The sequence below is a fragment of the Ricinus communis genome, chromosome 5 (genome assembly GCF_019578655.1).
Source record: "Ricinus communis isolate WT05 ecotype wild-type chromosome 5, ASM1957865v1, whole genome shotgun sequence".
In the NCBI taxonomy this organism is placed as follows: Eukaryota; Viridiplantae; Streptophyta; class Magnoliopsida; order Malpighiales; family Euphorbiaceae; genus Ricinus; species Ricinus communis.
The window spans coordinates 18,635,633-18,655,151 of NC_063260.1; the positions used below are offsets into that span (position 1 = coordinate 18,635,633).

At 33.6% G+C, this 19,519-nt stretch overlaps 1 protein-coding gene across 1 annotated transcript; it reads left to right on the forward strand.

Annotated features, from left to right (window-relative positions):
* The first annotated feature begins 863 nt into the window (after positions 1–863).
* On the forward strand, positions 864–4,529 carry LOC8286632 (tryptophan synthase beta chain 2). Its single transcript, XM_048374234.1, has 6 exons — positions 864–1,050; positions 1,802–2,135; positions 2,231–2,447; positions 2,897–3,434; positions 3,512–3,610; positions 3,769–4,529. The coding sequence occupies exons 1-6, from the start codon at positions 981–983 to the stop codon at positions 4,023–4,025; spliced, it is 1,515 nt and encodes a 504-aa protein (XP_048230191.1). The 5' UTR covers positions 864–980; the 3' UTR covers positions 4,026–4,529.
* Positions 4,530–19,519: the final 14,990 nt, after the last annotated feature.

Sequence of the window (19,519 nt, forward strand, 5' to 3'; positions counted from 1 at the left end):
TACTAGTTTATGAGTTAATATATTTTTTTAAAATAATTATTATCTAATTAGGAATCTAATTAATCATTATGTTATTTCTTAGAATTAAAACTAATATTTAATAAAGAATATAACTTATTAATCAATAAATTAATATAAAATTATAAAATTATACATAAATTTGAATTCTATATATCAAAATAAGTATCAAAAATATATATATCAAAATTTAAGTTTTAAAAATTAATATATATATATATATATATATATTTTTTATTTTATTAAATATTTATATTTTTATTAATAAATTTATAATTTAAAAAAATATTTAAAAAAATTAAGAAATGACTTATTACTTATTTAATACAAAATGTATCTCTGTGTTTAGACCTGTTCATGGGCCTGGGTACCCGCCTGGCCCGGCCCGATGTCTACTCAGCCCGGCCCGATGTCTAGTTTAGTTAGTAAAAAAAAAATTGTCATACTTAGTACTCGAACTATAATCTTCAACTTATAATTAAGTGCCAATACCACTTAACTACCTATTATTTTTGTTTATAATTTTATTGTTATTAATAATATATTTATCAAAATAAAACCCTAAATCTAAATGTAACTACAATTTGAGACAAATTTAATAATTGGTCGGGCCAGGCCGGATTTTTCAAAAAATTTTAAGCTCAGGCTTGGGCTCAAAAATATCAAAAAATTTTCAGGCCTGAGGGGCTCGGACTTATCCAAAATCAAGTCAGGCCCGGTCAGGCCGGGCCCGAGCCCCGCCCAGACCCGGCCCATAAACAGATCTACTGTGTTTCGAGTGTAAAACGCTGTACTATAAATCTTTACTATATTTGACCCGACCATGACGTGGGTGAACAGTGTAGTAATGGATATCAATGCTAAAATAAACAACTACAATAATCAAGAATCAAATGCACACAACTCATAGTTAGGACCTGCAGCAACCAACTAACTGCAGCTTCTAAGGACAGCCTTCGAAAATGGCCGCTCTATCCCATACCTCTGCAACCCCATTTGCCATTTCAAAACCAACCGACATCTGCATCCAAGGTAGCATTCTTTTACTACTTTCATGTCCTTTTAACGATCTTGGGCTTTCTTGATTTTTGTTTGAGCTTCGATGTGCCTTTTGTTTTTATTTATATAACGTTTTTATATTGTTTAATTTAGAGATTCTAGTTTATGATTCTTTAGAATCTTTTTTGGAATGCTTGATTGATTGACTGCTGTAGAATTTAGTCAACTGAGATAAGCTGTTTAGCTGATGGCAATGACTACTCTTTAAAAAACCCAGGATTTTGACTTGAACATTTTTATTTTTCTTTTGCTGCAGTTATGATTTATGGACAATATATATTTTGCTGGTAAAATGAGCTTGTGATTGTTTAAAATATATTCTTTAAGGGTATGTGTGAATTTTGAACGCATACTTGGTCTTGATCTGTTTTTGTTCCTTGCTGAGTTACATTTCGTTGAAGCAAGCTATTCAAGATGTTGCTTAAGCAAGCTTCTTTTCCAGAGATGTTTGGTATAAACAATCACTGCACATGAGGGACATGAGTTCTACTCTATATAGACTTGACCAAAATCACCTGTATTAGAATGGGTTTGTTCTGACAAGTATCAACTTTTTGGTTGGGCTACAAGAATATTGTAGACATTAGTGTTACAAGACTAATTATGAACACACTCGAGCACTGAACTCTGGTACATAGTATGAGTTTCTCAATTGCTTACTGCTTATTGCAATGTTGATGCCTTATTCTTTTGAATGATTTTATTATGATTTTTCTCTTGATAGGTAAGGAGAAATGGCTTGGGGGTTTTGCATTGAACACAAAGTCCAGTCCTTCAAAGTTTTCAAATGGACTTAGAGCAAGAGCAAAAGCCTCTTTGAATGCTGATCAGAAAGCAATTCAAATTCCTCGTCAGTGGTACAATCTTGTTTCAGATCTTCCTGTAAAACCTCCTCCCCCACTGAATCCTAAAACTCATGAACCAGTCAAACCAGAGGATTTAGCGCCTCTCTTTCCTGATGAATTGATCAAGCAGGAAGCAAGCAATGAAAAATTTATAGATATCCCAGAAGAAGTTCTTGACATTTACGAGCTTTGGCGCCCAACGCCCTTGATTAGGTATCGTCTTCCCCTACATAACTTTTGCTTTTTTGGGTGTTCGGTTCCTTGTTCTCTATTAGGAGTATCTTACAAATTATTTTTGTTGAACTCAGGGCCAAGAGATTGGAGAAACTTCTTGACACACCAGCAAAAATCTACTATAAATATGAAGGTGTGAGCCCAGCTGGATCACACAAACCCAACACTGCAGTCCCACAGGTGTTCTACAATGCACAACAAGGCATCAAGAATGTTGTGACAGAAACTGGTGCTGGCCAATGGGGAAGTTCACTGGCCTTTGCTTGCAGCTTATTTGGTCTTGGGTGTGAGGTAGAAAACACTGAGCTCAAAAATTTGTCAAAATGCATAGATTCCTACTCTGAATTAAGTGTAATCCTTTTTCTGTTTGCTGAATAAACTTCTGACAATTTGCCTTTTGTTTCTACATATTGCAAATGTGTGAATGCTATGAGGTTGAGTCCATTGCATGCTTAGTTAATAATATCTCATTGCAACTGTCTGTACGCTAAGAGGTTGAATCTAACGCATGCTCAATATAATAATATCTCGTCCATCATTTGGCTAACATGATTGCATAATATGCTCCAAAACATAGAATCATCCTAGGCAAGTGGTTTGATGTTACTTCTGAGGCTTGCTATACATTGGTGCCTTTCTTACTGCCCATTGAAGGTTTTGGGTAAAATGCTGAATTGGATTTGCACTTACTTCTATATGCCTAATGTGAATTTGTTGATTTCTGATTTCATCTTTCTTAGGTGTGGCAAGTTCGTGCTTCTTATGATCAGAAACCATATCGTAGATTGATGATGGAGACTTGGGGTGCAAAAGTATACCCATCTCCATCAAGCATTACTGAGGCGGGTAGAAAAATCTTTCAGAAGGATCCTTCAAGCCCAGGAAGCTTAGGAATAGCTATTTCAGAAGCTGTGGAGGTTGCAGCTAAAAATGCTGATACAAAGTATTGCTTGGGGAGTGTGCTTAATCATGTTTTGTTACACCAGACTGTTATAGGTGAGGAATGCATAAAGCAAATGGAAGCTGTAGGTGAGACTCCTGATGTGATCATAGGGTGTACTGGTGGTGGGTCCAACTTTGCAGGACTCAGTTTCCCATTCATTAGAGAGAAGCTAAATGGAAATTTAAACCCTGTCATAAGAGCAGTTGAACCTGCGGCATGTCCTTCACTAACAAAGGGTGTTTATGCATATGATTATGGCGATACAGCAGGGTTGACTCCATTAATGAAGATGCATACACTTGGGCATGACTTCATTCCTGACCCTATTCATGCTGGTACGGGTTGCTGTTATTGAGAACTAAATTTTCTTTTTTTCCTTCTTTTTTTTGACAATACATTCTCTGTTCTATAGGAGGACTGCGTTACCATGGTATGGCCCCATTGATTTCACATGTCTACGAACTGGGTTTCATGGAAGCAATATCAATTCCTCAGACTGAGTGCTTTCAAGGTGACTATCTTCCTTCTCATGGACTTAAAACCAGTAAGCTTATTAGCAATGTGATCATGAACTCGCAACCAAATACATTGAGCATCTCTGCATAAGCAGTCTTGTAATGATGCTAGAACAAACATGTTCAGACTACAATTCATTGTATTCTGTTACAGGTGCCATTCAGTTTGCTAGGTCAGAAGGACTAATACCTGCACCAGAACCAGCTCATGCAATTGCCGCCACCATCAGAGAGGCTCTCCATTGTAGAGAGACTGGAGAAGCAAAAGTGATTTTAATGGCAATGTGTGGACATGGCCATTTTGATCTGACGTCTTACAAGAAGTATTTACAAGGAAACATGGTTGATTTGTCATTTGAAGAAGAGAAAATAAAAGCATCATTGGCCAACGTTCCTCAAGTCATGGCATAAGAGGCGCAACAAACATGAAAGATACCAGGCAATTTAACTTCAAACTGAATTAAAAGAGTAACTTGATATCAAGAAATGCAGTTTTTCCATTCTTTATTACTCAATTTTGCAGATCTCCTGAATAAGCTTCTTGAACATGTCCACATTTGTTTGTACAAGTTTTTTGGGTCATGTTCAAGAAGTCTGATTCTACTCTACTTCTGGTAGGAAAACATAATTTTGAGAGAATGAAACAGAAAGCCTGGAGATAATTTGTCATAAAAAAAGGTGAGGGTCCAAGTGTCTAAGCTTGTGGTGCTAGGCAATATAGATGAGTTTCTTCTACTTCCCTTTCTAGGTATTAAGTAGAATGTTACCATATTCCGCAAAATTGAAAGCCCAGAGTGTCTCCTTATGAACTTATGTAACAAATATTTTTCTATTAGTTTTGCTGGCTGTTGCTATTTCTACATTGGCAAGTTCTATAGACCTTAAATTACAACAAATATACTTGATAATTGTTCTTGTCAAGCATCATTCTATTAAAGTGAAAAGGACAACATAGATCAATGGCAGCGACAGTGATGGTAATGACATCTATTAAAAATATTAGTATATTTCATTTCTTTTATTTCCTTGAATGAAATATTTGCATTCTTAAAAGGAAAAAATAAAAATAAAATAGCAAGTGATTAAATAGAATGGCCTAATGAAAAATTCAATTTTCTTTTTGGTTTTGACAATTCTGTTTATTCTTTTAATTTTGACAAATTTAGCTAAAATTGAAATGTTATGATAATAGTAAAAAATAGTTTGTTAAAATTAAATGATACGATTAAAACACATGGCAGTGACTTGATAAATACATATAGTAAAAAACTAGGCTTAATTACCAAAAAATTTCTATACTTTCCACTTTTGTACTATTTAAATTTTAAATTTTAGTATCAAAATTTAATATTGATTTTGATTTTAATTTCCGGTGAAATTATCAACAAAATTTCTTGATGTGGTGTGAACTTTGACAACAACAAATGAGGAATTAAGTCAGCACTCTCACTATTAAAATATTATCATTTAAACACATAAGATTAATGAAACTCTAAAGTTAAAAAAAGAAAAAAATTAATTTATGTACTTAAATGATAACATTTTAATAATGGAACGAATCAATAACTCTGATGTTGACTCGGTTCTTTTTTATTGTTGTCGAAATTCACGTTAAGTTAGCAGATTTGATAAATAATTTTATTAAATGTTAAAATTGAAATCAATATTAAAATAATTACATGTTAGATTTGATAATAAATACAAAGTTCAAGATTTTCTTGGTAATTAAACCTAAAAACTATTGACCTAAGAACTCAAAAAAAATTTTACATGTTGTGATACTTTTTTCTAAATTCCTTTAATTTTGGTAACTACAGTTTTTACCAAAAATAATAAACCAATTTGAAATGACATTTTGTCATCAAATTACAAAAATTAAGAAGTAGAGTCATCCTAATGTACTATGGGCATATGGTATTGTATAAAGTATAAAAACTGATATCATATTTATCACAATAAATATAAAAGTGCGAGAAGGAGAGACAAACAAATTTACTGAAAGAACTTCATAATTAATATTATTAAAATTAGTTGATTTAAACTTTTACTAATTTAGTATAATTTAATAAAAAAACAATAGATAGCAATATATACTGATAAAATTTATATAGAAATATAATACTAAAAGATTATAGAATATTTATATATTAAAAATATTGAACTCTTGATTATTAAAAATATTATAATCCGCGGTTATATCAATAGTAACATTTAATATCTTTATATTCCTTATTCTTATTGCTTTTTCACTATAGTCTAAAATTAAAAATCTTTTCAATTTGATATCATATTTCTTATAAATTTTGTATTTAGAAATTCATGGATAAATTATATTTTATATTTATATTCTGCTACCACTATGAATGAAAGAAAAATAATAAATCATATAAGTTAAAGATAAAACAAAGAAAAAAAATGAAGAAGAAGAGTAGATATGGAACGAATAGAGGTGTAAATAGTAATAGTATAGAGATAAATTTGTATAGAAATAAGACACTAAAAGATTAGAAAAATAAAATTCTATTCTTTTACCTATAAAAGTACATCATTATATTAAATTAGCAATATAAATTCTATACATGGTCAAGGTATATGAAAATTTAAATTTTATTTTTTTTGATATGTTAAACTAATAATCAATATGATTATCTATAATATATGTAAAAGCATGTTGGAAGGGGGGAAATCTTTAAATGATTAAAATAACCTTACTAATCTTATCTTAATTCTATATGTAATTAATTTAATTTTATAATTCTAATAGAATTAATTAGTTATTAATTTTTTTAATTCTAAAATAATTAATTAGTGATTAATTTAATTCAATCATAATCCTATTATAATTTCATATATAGTTATAATACTATAAGAAATTGATGAATTACTCATACTATATAATACTTACGAAGGAATTAAAATAATTCAATATAAATTTTCACAAAAAAATTAAAGACAAGAAGTTAAAAAATAAAAGGTATAATATTTTAATTTTATTTTAATGATATATTAATTTATATGTTTATTGTGATTATAATACTTTATTAGTTTATTTCAAGTCTAAGTATCTATTAAATTTATAAAATATATAATAACACACGAGCTGTTACTATACGATAAAAAAATCCTCATAAAATAGTTAAGTATTTTTAATAAATATTACATTTATACTAATTAATCATAAATTTTATATTGTGACTTTTATAGTAATAATTTACCCGCATAATGTGTGTGACGAGCAATATTAGTTTTATTATATTAAGCTAATATGATTTTATTAATATATTAGTTGTAAATCTATCATATTAACTCAATATACTAAACTAGAATTTTTAATTATTTTTTAAAGTAGTTTATGTATATTCTGCATGTATGTTTGAAGTATTAAACTAGCAACCAATACGTTATCATTATCTTATAAGAAAATCAAATGAAGCTAATGAATGCATGGATATGCATACTAGATGTATTAAATCAATAGCAACTACTATCATTGAGTAATTTCGTGATTTGTGTAATTAGACAATAAACATATTTTTTAATTTTTAATTATAATTATATTATTTGAATGATTAATTATATATGCATTAATTTTATATTAAAATATTTTATAATAATCACGAATATCGTATAAGTATATTGGATCCGTCAAAAAATAAATATACTAAATAAATTACCAAATATATATAATCAAATAGGTTAGAGTTAATATTTGAATCATAGTATTAGTATATCTACACTAAGTAAAATCTTGAAAAAGATTATGTTTAACATGATAAAAATAAATTGGCTTAAATAGGAGTAATAAAAATGACAAAATAATTCTTTTAGTTTAATTAACCGCAGTTATAATTTCTTTGATGGTAACTAAATGAGTATAAGTTAAATTACTATGTTTTAGTAATGTTAAATTACTAGAACTCCTTTTAGTAATGTTAAATTACTAGGACCTTTTTTTTAGTAATGTTAAATACACAAGTCCTTCTCTTTATTCTTAAAAATGTATGATAATTTATTTGAATTTGTTAACTGATTAACTCTACACATATTTACAACTAATATGAAAAATCTAAAATAAAGCACCAACTTACCATATTAATATCTTCTTACAATCTCGATAAAAGAATTAATATTTTTTACATATTTAACAAAGAAATAAAATAAAATATAAAAGAAGAAAATTATGACAAAGCTGAAAAAGAGATTTAAAATAGATTAATATTTTTGTAATATTATCATCTAAAACTAATCTTAATGGTTATATATTTCTTATAACTTTGTGTTATACTAGTTTTTTTTGAAAGATATATCAAATAATCAAATATGATAAAAATAGAGAAGAAAAATTATTGAAAGAAAAAGTGAAATATTAAAGTTTAGTGTACGTTAATAGATATTGATATGAGGTTAGAACTTTAAAGAGAAGAATTGTTGTATTGTCCTTATTAGAAATATTAATTTTAATACCTTTTTCTTAAAAGAGTTTAATACATACTAATACTACAATTTCTATTTGTAAAAGTTTCTAATAAAAAAAATGTAGAAACTACCATTCCGCATTTGTTTAGTAAACTGTAACTATAAAGTTCTAAAAGAATTAAATTCTTTTAATATTTCTGATTATTAAAAATGTTAAAGTTTAGCTGAAATTTATAATTTAAAGATTATATAAATTATTTTTTAAGTAATTTTTTATTGTTAGTTATAAAAATAATCAGTATAAAAATATGTATAAATAGATTAATTTATAGATGAATTTGCTATAATTTAAGGATTTTATCATTATCTTAACATTGAAAATGTTTATGATGCAAAGTTTAAAAATATGTATAATAATTAATTTTTTAAGTGATAATGAATCAAATATTTAATTTTTAAATTTAATGTATGTAAATAAAAAAATTACTTTCTTTGTCAAAAAATAAAATCCACTTTTAATTTATACATAGATCAAAATTTTATTAAATATATTAATAAAACTTCAAAGCTAGAACATTAGTTTCTTTTTCAAATAACAAAAATGAGAATGTTACTAATTGAAAAGGAACAAATTATTAAAGTAAAAAAGACAATTGATGTTTTTAATTTTTAATAATTGTAACACGTAATAATAATAAATATGAGTGTTATGAGTTAATTGATTATATTTTATATTTAATAAAATAATTAATTATTTAAATATATTATTCTTTGATATACAAGTAACTAATTTTATCTTTATGACCTTTTGATTAATTTGATTGTGGTAAATTATAATATTTGTAATATATAAATGCATTTTAATAATTACGATAAATATATATGGATTTAAATATATTAATATAGAAAATAAAAAGTATTTTAATTTATTACAATATTTTTAAGATGAGAAAATAATTTTATATAAATAATAAGGTGAAATAAATATAGATTAAAAATTAAAATAAAAAATATCATAAATTAAAAGTTTTTTTTACAAAATAATATTAATTTATTAAATAAAATTACAATATTAACTATTATTTCAAATTCATTTTATTTGTATTATATAAGCAATAATGAGTTAAATTATCATAATTCTCGTAGAACACATATCAATAAAAAGGTTAGTTATTACTAATAAGCTGGCGATTAATGCTGATAAATTTAACTATTTTATAAATTTTTTTTAGCAATTTTGTTAAATGATAATAAAAAATATGATTTATCTTTAAATACATTTTCATTTATAATTCTACTTTATGATATAAATTAATAAAAATAGCTTGTAATAATTAAAATATTATAATTAATTTTATTTAACTCAATTATATTTATTATTTAAAATACTTATAAAAGCTATTTAAAAAAAAGGAATTAAAATTTAAGTTTCAATAATAAATTTTTTTAATTTTAAATGCTATAATTATAAATATCATAATTCTTTAACTTTTTACGTATTTTTTAAAATAATAATTACTCATCATGAATTATAAATAAATCAATTATATGAGATCATCTTAAATAATTTATTATTAATAAGTTCAATAAAAATAATATTGTCAAAATAAATAAAAAATCAAATCACCTAGTAACTGATGAAAAAAATTTAAAATAGAGCTGATAGAATCAACAACTGATTGAGATGAAATTAGCTATCAACTGCTCATTGTTAAATCTTACCAAACAGGTTTGATGCAATTGTTGAGTGAAAACAGTTATTAGTTGCACAAAAATTCTAAACCAAACATCTGATAGCTTGGCCTGGAGAAACGGTCCGACGAGGGCGGAAAGTGGATGCCGGGGCAAAGATAAGATGCCTGGAGAAGGAGCAGCTTCTGGGAGGCTTTTAGGATGGCAGCATTCTAAGGTACGGGGGTGTCACGACCCCACCCGTGGGTCCGTGACCGGCACTAGGGAATGGGTAAGCTTAAGGCCACCGAATCCCGTAGTAAGCCTGAAACTCACTAACTCAATCAAATCTCATCTCAAATTAATATTATTAAAGCCACAAATTATCTTAATAGCTACATTTTACATAATAAATTCGGTCTGCCAGAAAAATTAGACGAGACCCGAAACCCATAAAATTTACAACTGATACATCTATTATTACTACTGCGGAGAATCTAAGATTTACCAATTTACATACCAAATCAAATATATCACCCGATGATGAAGGAGTTCTTGAAAAGAGTCGGGAAGACTACGATCCATTAAGAACCTCCAAGGATTAGAACCACGAACCCTAATGATTATGAACCCGTGAATTACTATCTTAGAAACCCAAGAACAAATTAAGTTTCAAAACCCAAGACCGCTTAAATCAGATTGCAAGGTATGGTTGATCAAGATCAGAACCTAAAGAAAACTAAGTTCTTTAAACCCTAACCCTTAACACGCCACAAGGATAGATCAATTCCTTGATAAGTGGTTTATGCATTCAACAAGAATTCAAGAATTCTAGCAAATATGCAAAGGAAACAACTACTATAATTTTATCAAAATTCGAATCCCAAAACACAACTTGAGGGGCGTTTTTATAGCCACCTAACATAATAAACCCTAGTAAAACTATTAACCCTAGCTGCCACATAAGAAAAATAGGCAATAACATTGTTCTGAACTTAAAGAAGAGATTTCAGCCCAAATATTAGCCCACATTAGTCTTCATGTATTTGGACTTGCAAAACATTAAATAAAGCCCATTTAGATGTGTCTTTCCTTGGGCCTATCCTAGCATGACCAATTGGGCTTCCTTGACTAGCCCGATCTTGCATATAGCCAATTAAGGCTTCTTGTAGCTTCTTGGACCTTGACCTTGTAATTGGGCCTTGTAGCATGCTCAATGGATCCTTAGCTTTATCTTTGGTTTTCTTGTTGTCCTCTCCATCAAGTCCATCTTTAAGCTTGGCCATGTCCATATCAGTCACGAATCTGAAAAAAATAAATTGAGACTGTCAGTCTTGAGAGTGAGTTAAAATCAAATAATCTAGAGACTATTGCAGTCTTCTCAGAAAACATAGATTATTCAAATCAGTATATCAAACCATGCACGTAAATACAACCTATATTATAATCATACCCTATTGCTTTCTTCATAGAAAATATTAATCATTCGAATCAATATATCAACCATGCACGTAAATACAACCCATATCATAATAAATAAATAAATGAATCAATAAAAATATATTTTTATTTTTACGGGACGAGTGGCTCAGTAGAACCCTAACCCCAAATTCTAGTAGCCATTTTGGCTCTCTTAATCCAATAAGACTGGCGCCCAGAGAGCAATGCTCGACCAGGGACCTTACAACACTTATATTTCTCTTATCTTTCATGGCTTTCTAATTTCTCTCTGTTCTTCTTCTCTATCCTATGGCAATGAATTAGCTGTTGCTACGATCTGTTTCTGTTATAATCCAAAAGGGCTAACTCGACCAACTCGGCTATCCGAGTTTCAAAGAAGCAGGAAGACCCCCATGGCGAGGTGCCTCTTTGGTCTTAGCTTAAAGAAACTCTCTTGCCTTGAGTAAGGATATTCTCCTTGAGTTTACAGCATGAGGATTATAGCATGAACAGCTCTCGGCGTCATCCTAGTATCAGAGCCTAAAGGTTTAGAGAAGAAGAAACTCATCTACAAACATGGAAACAACTTCAAATCCTATTGTCCAAACCTCTTCTCTCTCATTACCGACTTCATGTAAACAGTACATTACAGATAAGATCGATAATTTAGTAGAAATATCCCATATTCCTGAAACCGCTCAAATTCAAAATTCTCTTGTCCCAATTCTCAACCCTTATGCTGTCTTCCGACGCAACCAGTCTTTCTCTAGACAACTGAGACATATTATTTCCAGACCATCTGTCAACATAAAAGAATATGTACAGTCATCTTCTCTTTCTCAATGTGTTCTTTCTTCTGTAACCACTGAACAGTACGTGACTTTAGAAATTCCATCTCACTTCATTCAACAATGGAAGCAACAAAAATATACCCATCTCCATTTTGGTGCCATCAGACTTGTACTTTCCTATCATGGAAGACAAGGACTTCCAATCACTGCCAGACTTTCTTTGTTAGATACTCGTTATCTAAACTATGAACATGCTGTGATTGGCTCTATTGTCACTACTCTTAATGCAGGAAGCGTAGTACTTACGTTTTTTCCTAATTTTAATATGTCTCTAGAAGATCCTCATCTCAGTCAAGCCCACGAAAGTACAGGTACAAATCACAGTGCAGATCAAGTTCTTTGACACAATCTCGGCCTACTCTTCATCATCGGCCTAGTCTACAGGTTACAAGACCATGCCATTAACCTCAGGACTCCCGGCCTCTCTAACGGTGATGCAGTTTTCATCTTTCTTTGATAGTGGTCTCACTCCTACAATAGTTCGGACTCCCGGACAAGCGCCCCGTGAAGAGTTGGAAAAGTTAATCCCTTCATGTGGATTACAAACTATGAAAAGCTGCACCAAAGTTCTCGACTGTACAAAAACAGGATCCTATTTTTATCAAGCAACTTGACAAGACTGTTAAAGTCTCCTATTTGTCCTCCACAGCGACATCCTCTTCAACTCCTCATTCTATTTCCATGATCCAACCAGTGAGAAGAACAGAGAGAAATTAGAAAGCCATGAAAGATAAGAGAAATATAAGTGTTTATTCCTTGCACAACCTGAATTACAAGAGAGACGATCCTTCCTTTATATAGGAGGAAGGGAGATGTCAAGATAAACTTACAAACCACAATTTCTTGCCACCTGGCAAGAGTACTATGCTAAGTACAATAATATAGAGCATCTTCTTAGTGGAGCATCTTGCTTTTTGTGAGTGCTTATCCGCTCTTCACCAAATACGCTTATTGGTGGGTCCATGTTCTGAGTAGTCTTCATCAGAGTCATCTGACTCACTTATGCCATAATTATGACGAATGCGTCGTGATGGGCCAGGTGTGTCAGATGAATGGCATCGAGGAGATTTTCGAGATATCTCTTGAGACAATAATTGAGAATCTGATGGAGGAGGTTCTTCTGGTTGCGACCATGGTTCTAGGAAAGCTGGGTTTAACTCCATTGATGATGTGGCTTCATTTGGATGACTGGATGAAGTTGAAGGTGTTGAAGAAGTAGGAGAAATCAGTCGTCTTTGATCTGAGGGTCTCCTATGCATGCTGATTACTGGAAATGCCTCATTAGTTGAGTGATTGAGTTCATTCCCCTTATGAAGTAGAGCATGTTTGATAGTGAAAGGCATTTCTTCAAAGCGGCCATGGAAGGTTTTCTAGGGAGTGATGGTTGTTGAGACAGTGTCTTCTTTATTGTGTTGTTGGTGAAGAAAGAGGATGGTGTGGTAGGTTAAAGCCTTTCGCGTGATCCTGTCATATTGAGGAGGCCTGCTTGATGAACTAATCTTCCGAGACGATGTTGCCATGCATAATGATTTTCAAATAACAGAAAAACTGCCAGGCAGGGATGTGACTTATTTTCTTCCCTATGCAAAAACCATAAGGTCTGTAGTAGTGGAAGCTCTATGGGAAGATGATATAGACATGTAAGATACCAAAGGTACCAGAATTGCTCAGATGTTGAGGGAAATGTCTCTGTTAGGGTAGGAAAAAGTCTCCATGGAAATGAAGCGGAGAAGTCTTCCGGATGAGGAACCACATCTTTATAAAAGGCTAAGATGCGTCTGTAAACCCAAAGTTCGAATTCAGGAATAGACAGTTGGCTGGTTGATCTGGGTGTGTGGTTCGATGGCTAAACTGAGCCATAAAGATAAAGAAAGAAGGACTAGGGGGATTTGTGAAGGACTTGGAGAGGCGAGATAAGAAATCAGGAATGAGGTTCTTGTTGCCCTGGATGTGTTGAACTTCAAAATCATATAGAGAGAACCATTCTTTCGGTAGGAGAAGCTGTTTATCGGGGAATTTGGCGACCTTTGAACTCCAGAATACGAGGAAAATTGGAGTTGTCCATTCCGACAATGAAATGTCTTGAAGCAAGGAAGAACTCACATTTTGAATTGCATACTTAACCGCCAGAATTTCTTTTATGTTGGAATGATAGTGAAGCTCACTGTCTTTAAACATCTGATACATACTTGCATAATGATTCCTTCTTGTTTTGTTCTTGCGGAAGGAGAGCACCCCAAGCAAGGTCACTAGCATCAGTTTGCAGAATCAACTGTGCATCATCGTGAGGGATAGAGAGTGGCGAGTCTTTTGGGCCAATTGTTTTAGTAGTTTAACTGCTTCAGTATGGGCTTGGGCCCATGGGCTAGCATCCTTCTTCAATTGAGCAGTTAGAACCTTTGTATGGGCTGCGGCCTTTGGAATAAAGTCTCGAATGTAGTTGATTATGCCCAGAAATTGTTGAACTTGCTTTTTTGATAAATTCTCGTCAGGAAAATGCCTCAGTTCTTGGGCCAAATGAGGGCCTGCTTCATATTGCCCATTCTTTAATTTCAGGCCAAGAAAATCCATTTCAGATTGCCCAATGTATGATTTCCTTTCTGAGAGCATTATACCATAGGAATGAACCAAGCTGTGAAAACGCTGAAGAAGCTCTTCATGTTCCTTGACAGATTTAGAAAAGAGGAGAATATCATCTATGTAGATGATACAAGTATCCAGAAGTGGCTCAAAAATCCGGATCATTGCCCTTTGAAAAATAGAAGGAGCCGTTTTAAGGCCAAAGGGCATGACGGTCCACTGATATTGTGCGTCTGGAATGCAGAAAGCAGTCTTATATCTGTCATTAGGGTGAATGCCTAACGCGAACCCCGACTTTAAGTCAAACTTTGAGAAGAGAGTCGCTCCTTGAAGACGAACTAGTAGGGAAGAGATTTTCGGAATTGGAAACTTATCATCTGAAAGAAAATGATTTAAAGGCTTATAGTCAATCACAAGCCTTTTCTTTCCCCTTAACTTTTCTGTTCGTTTTTCCACATAGAATGCTTGACATGCCCAAGGAGACTGGGTTGGTTCAATTAAACCTTGTTGAAGCAGTTCTTGACATTCTTGTCTTGCCAAAGCTAAGTCAGAAGGAGACATTCCAGGATGACTGGCTTTGGTTGGATTAATGTCTTCATTTAGCTTGAAAGGAAGGGTAATGAAGAAATTTGGATTTCTGTACAGAGGAGAGGGATGATGGAAACTCAAGTGGGAGTCAGAGCAGCATGGCACAAATAATTCTTTTAAATGTGCAAAATCAGATGGGACCTCTGTTATGGAGAATTGATTGGGACTTTGAGTATAAGGTTGAAACTGACGCTTATACTTAAGTCCTGTTGGCAAAATTTGAAGTTTCTCCGCAGCATGATAGGTGTCGAATCCGACAAGAAGATCTCTACCAAATAAGTAAGATCCAATGACATAGATCCATACGATGCACGGGAAGAACTGTATTCCAACTTTATTTTTGAGACCATCGTAGTTTGGAATCTTTTGTCATTACCGTGAAATGATAAATTTTTTTCTCCAAGCTGAGAGCATCTGGATTCAACATGGTACAATGAGAACCAGTGTCCAATAGTGCGATGTAGAACAGGCCTGTCATATTTGCCGGGAAGGATGTGAATAGAAACCAGGGGTGTAGGATGAAACTGGTTGTCTTTGTGGTGATTTGGAGATTCTGAGAAGATGGACTTCCTATGTTTTCTGGAAAACTAGGAATAGATAGTGTTGAGGAAGAAGAGTTGGATTGTACTGGTGTAGGTATTATGTAGGGATGTGGTTCATCAGGAATGCAGTAGGCTATATCTGCAAGGATGGTTTCTGGTGATGGTAAAGGAGATAGCCAATGAAAGTTTTCAGGAGTCTGAGTCTGTGGACTGTCTGGAGGTTCAATTTTGACTTGAAGTGTAGGTACTATGGTTAAGATTGAAGTTTCTTCATCAGAAGAGTCTTCATCTGTACTGGAATTTGAACAAGGAAAGGCAAAAAGTGTTTAGGAAGAAGCCATTTCTTCTTCTGAAAAAAGTGATTCAAGATCATGGTCCGATAGATCTTCTGGACATGAATCTTTCAATTGATGAAGAAGAGCAACAGTTTGTTTTGGCTTGTTAGGACATTTCTTTGCATAGTGTCCTCTTTGGCCACAGATGTAGCACCGATCTGATTTACGCTTGTTTGTTGACTTCTTTCTGAACCAGCGTATCTTTCTTCCCTTTTTCTGCTTGTAATGAGAGGATTCCTTGGAATAAGAAGAAAAATGTTTTTTCTTTTTTGATCTGCAGTCACAGTGTTTCTCTTTGCATCTGATTTGAAGATAATCCCTGTTGCATAAGTTTTTTAGCAACGCTTCTCCTTTTGCAATTTTTTTGAATAGTTTCTGCTGTTCACACATCTTGTCCAAAGTGGCTAGAGTGAATTGCCAGATTTCCCCGAGAGAAATATGAGTGATATCTCTGTGAGTCTCTGTCATCATGCGTTGAATTTCAGGCTGCATTTCTTCAGGCAGAGAGCTGACAAAAGTATATTTGAGATCATCAACTGTTGGGCCCGTGAGTTCATAATAGAGTTTGGACATATGAACATAGTGGGTTTCTAGATCTTTTCTCTTCATGGAACAGCATTTACGATCAAAATATTCTTGTTTCCGTTGTCTGAAATTTAATTGTAATCACCCAAAAATTGTTGGTGAATATGCGCCAGGGCTTGAGCAACAGAACCAAGTTGAACAAATTGTATCCTTTGATACTCAGATAAATGGGAGAACCATTCTCGTAAAGTGCCAGTAAATCTTGATGTGAATTCTGTTAGGACTGCTTGGAGATTAGACTGAGGATTTATCATCTGGAGATCAAGCCAAGCATTGAATTCTAAGATTTTATTCCTCCATTGAGATGGTGGCACTGTATCTAGAGAAAACCAAGGACCAGAGGCTGGTTTTGGAGGGAGAGAAGTTTCTGGAGCGAGGGATTCTCGATCTTCCGTCTCTTCTGCAAAGTCTGGCTCTTCTGTAAGGTCTGGTTCTTGTTGTGTGTTCATTAACACATGAGAACCTAGTACCTGGGATTCAGCTGTGGAAACAGAGGATCTAGTTTCTTGGTCAGAAGAATAAGAACTAGATCGTTGAAGTTCGAACTGAGACAGATCTGAATCTGAAACATACGACTCTGATGAGGCAGTTGAGGTAGGAGTTGTATGCTGTATGGCAAACTGTGGCTTTGCAGGTCCTTTGTCTTTTGTAGGTTGTGAGAAAGAAGATGAAGTTTTAGAAGATACCCTTTTTGCTGGCTTGGATGCTCTGGGCACCAGATCTGAAACTGTGGCATATTGTGGGTATAACCGAAGACATAAAAGGATGGGGTGTAGAAATATGAAAATTAAGTGGAGAGGAGACAGGATGTTTGGTAGGATAAAGGTCTCTCTCTATTTCTCTGAGCTGCTCCTTAAGCCTTAAGATTTCTCTATCCTTTTGCAAGAATAGAGGTGATGTAGGCTGAGATGCTAGTATCTGTTGCATTTCTTGCTCAAGTTTAGACAGCCTGGATGAAAGCTTTGTATGTAGTTGCAAGGCTTCTTGTCTGAAAGAAGTAACATGAGCTTCAATAGAACTTGTTTTTTCATAGACTTGTGAAAGTCTATTATCAATCTTCTTCAGATACTGATTCTAAGTAACAGCGTTATTGGTTTGCCAATTTAAGACTTCTTCTGCAGCTGAGAGAGGAGCTAAAGTACCTGCAGGTTGTACTGTATCTTTTGCAATAAAAGGACGTGCAGGTATCTTTGATTGCTCATTTTCCTTTCTTTCCAAAGGTGGAAAATCTTCGGAATTCATCATGAAGCAAGGAACCGCAGCTACCTCTGGAACTTTCTTTGGTTCAAAGGAGCAAGAACAAACGGTGGTGGAGGAGGACAGGTCAAGAGTCCTTCTTCCTTCAAGATCTGGAAGCATCTTTGTAAATAATCATCTTCAGTCATGGGTTTGTTCTTTTCCGGAGGGAGTCCGATCCAAGGACTAGCTTTCTTGGGTTGAGAAGGAGCATGGAAGGGATCAGGCTGGTCATCATCCTTATCATGCTTGGCGTGGTCCGATACAAGCATGTTTCCTTCTCCAAGTTTTGTTTCTTTTGGGTCTGGTTTCAAGATCATCAAGATCTTCTTGACAAGCACATCCGGGATCACACTTTGAAGGATCACAATCCCAGATAAAGTGTCCATTGATCTTAGAGACATAGACTTCCCACCCATCTGATGCTCGACCAGGGCGAACCCATAAAAATCTTATTACATGTCCATGATCATTACCGGTGCGCACGCGGTCCTGATGTAACCCACTAGGTGGCATGTTCTACGAAAGCCACATTTTTCAAAACGCAATCAGCACATTTAATAAATATTATTGTCTAAAGAAGTCATTCAACCATATCAAAATAATGATTAACAATTTGGAGTAAGACATCATGCAACTCATGTGGAAAACTGATAATATTTGATATTATCATAACATTACTATAATAATACTTATATTATTTTCAATAATTAATAATCAAGTGAAATTATTTACATTGCGATACTAATAACCATATTAAGCATAAACTTTCAAAATAGCATATTAAATTCAGACTTAGCAATAGTGCAACGATTAAGTGACTTTAACTCACAGAATTGGGCGACCTCCTAGCTCTGCTCTGGTGCCTCGGTTGGAGCGAGCCGAACAGACAGATCATCTAATCACGGAAAACAATTTATCAATTATGTTAAACAATTACAATAGACCCTAGGTCTAGATTCTTAGGACTGACTCTCTAAGAATCTCGACTCGGGAGAGTTCTACCAAAAATCTGGCAGAACCTCCCCTACAACACGGACATTACCCCCCGTAAAAACGGGTCCAGGACCTGCCAGAAAAACACTTCAAATATCCAACAATTTAAACAATGGGAGTCGGGTCCCCAAACTTCACTATTTTCCCGACTCCGCCACGCAATACAAAACACGAGGCAGGCAAACTGACAAACAATTATTTTTTGACTCACAAATATCATCAAATACTCAATATAAACCATTAGACACACAATTAAACCAAGAATTCCAAAATTACAGGCCAGAGAAAAATTACCGAGACGCTCGGTCGACTCGCCTCTAGCCGCCGGAGTCCGATCAACGATCCGAACTCACCAACGGACCCGAAACGACGCGCTGATGGCGATCCCCGCTTCCGATTTTCCGATCTGACACCCGATCGTCCGGAGAGATTTGCGGACGATCTCAGCCGTCGATTTGCAAACGAAGCCCGATCGCCATGAAACCGGTGCCAACGCGAATCTTGAGCTGAGGAGAAACGGGATACGTCCTCCGATCGTCCATCCTCCGCCGGAGCTCGCCGAAAATGCGGCTGCCTCCACTTCGTCGGAACTCACTCCTCCAGCCACCAAAACCGACGCCGCTGCCGCCAAAAGGAAGCTCTCTTCGAGGGGAGCCGATCGCCAC

Bases quoted from the DNA above. Each gene is read 5' to 3' on its own strand.
- LOC8286632 (XM_048374234.1), top strand. From the start codon at position 981: ATGGCCGCTCTATCCCATACCTCTGCAACCCCATTTGCCATTTCAAAA. The intron at 1,051-1,801 runs GTAGCATTCTTT...TTCTCTTGATAG, and splicing joins AACCGACATCTGCATCCAAG to GTAAGGAGAAATGGCTTGGG. The intron at 2,448-2,896 runs GTAGAAAACACT...CATCTTTCTTAG, and splicing joins TATTTGGTCTTGGGTGTGAG to GTGTGGCAAGTTCGTGCTTC.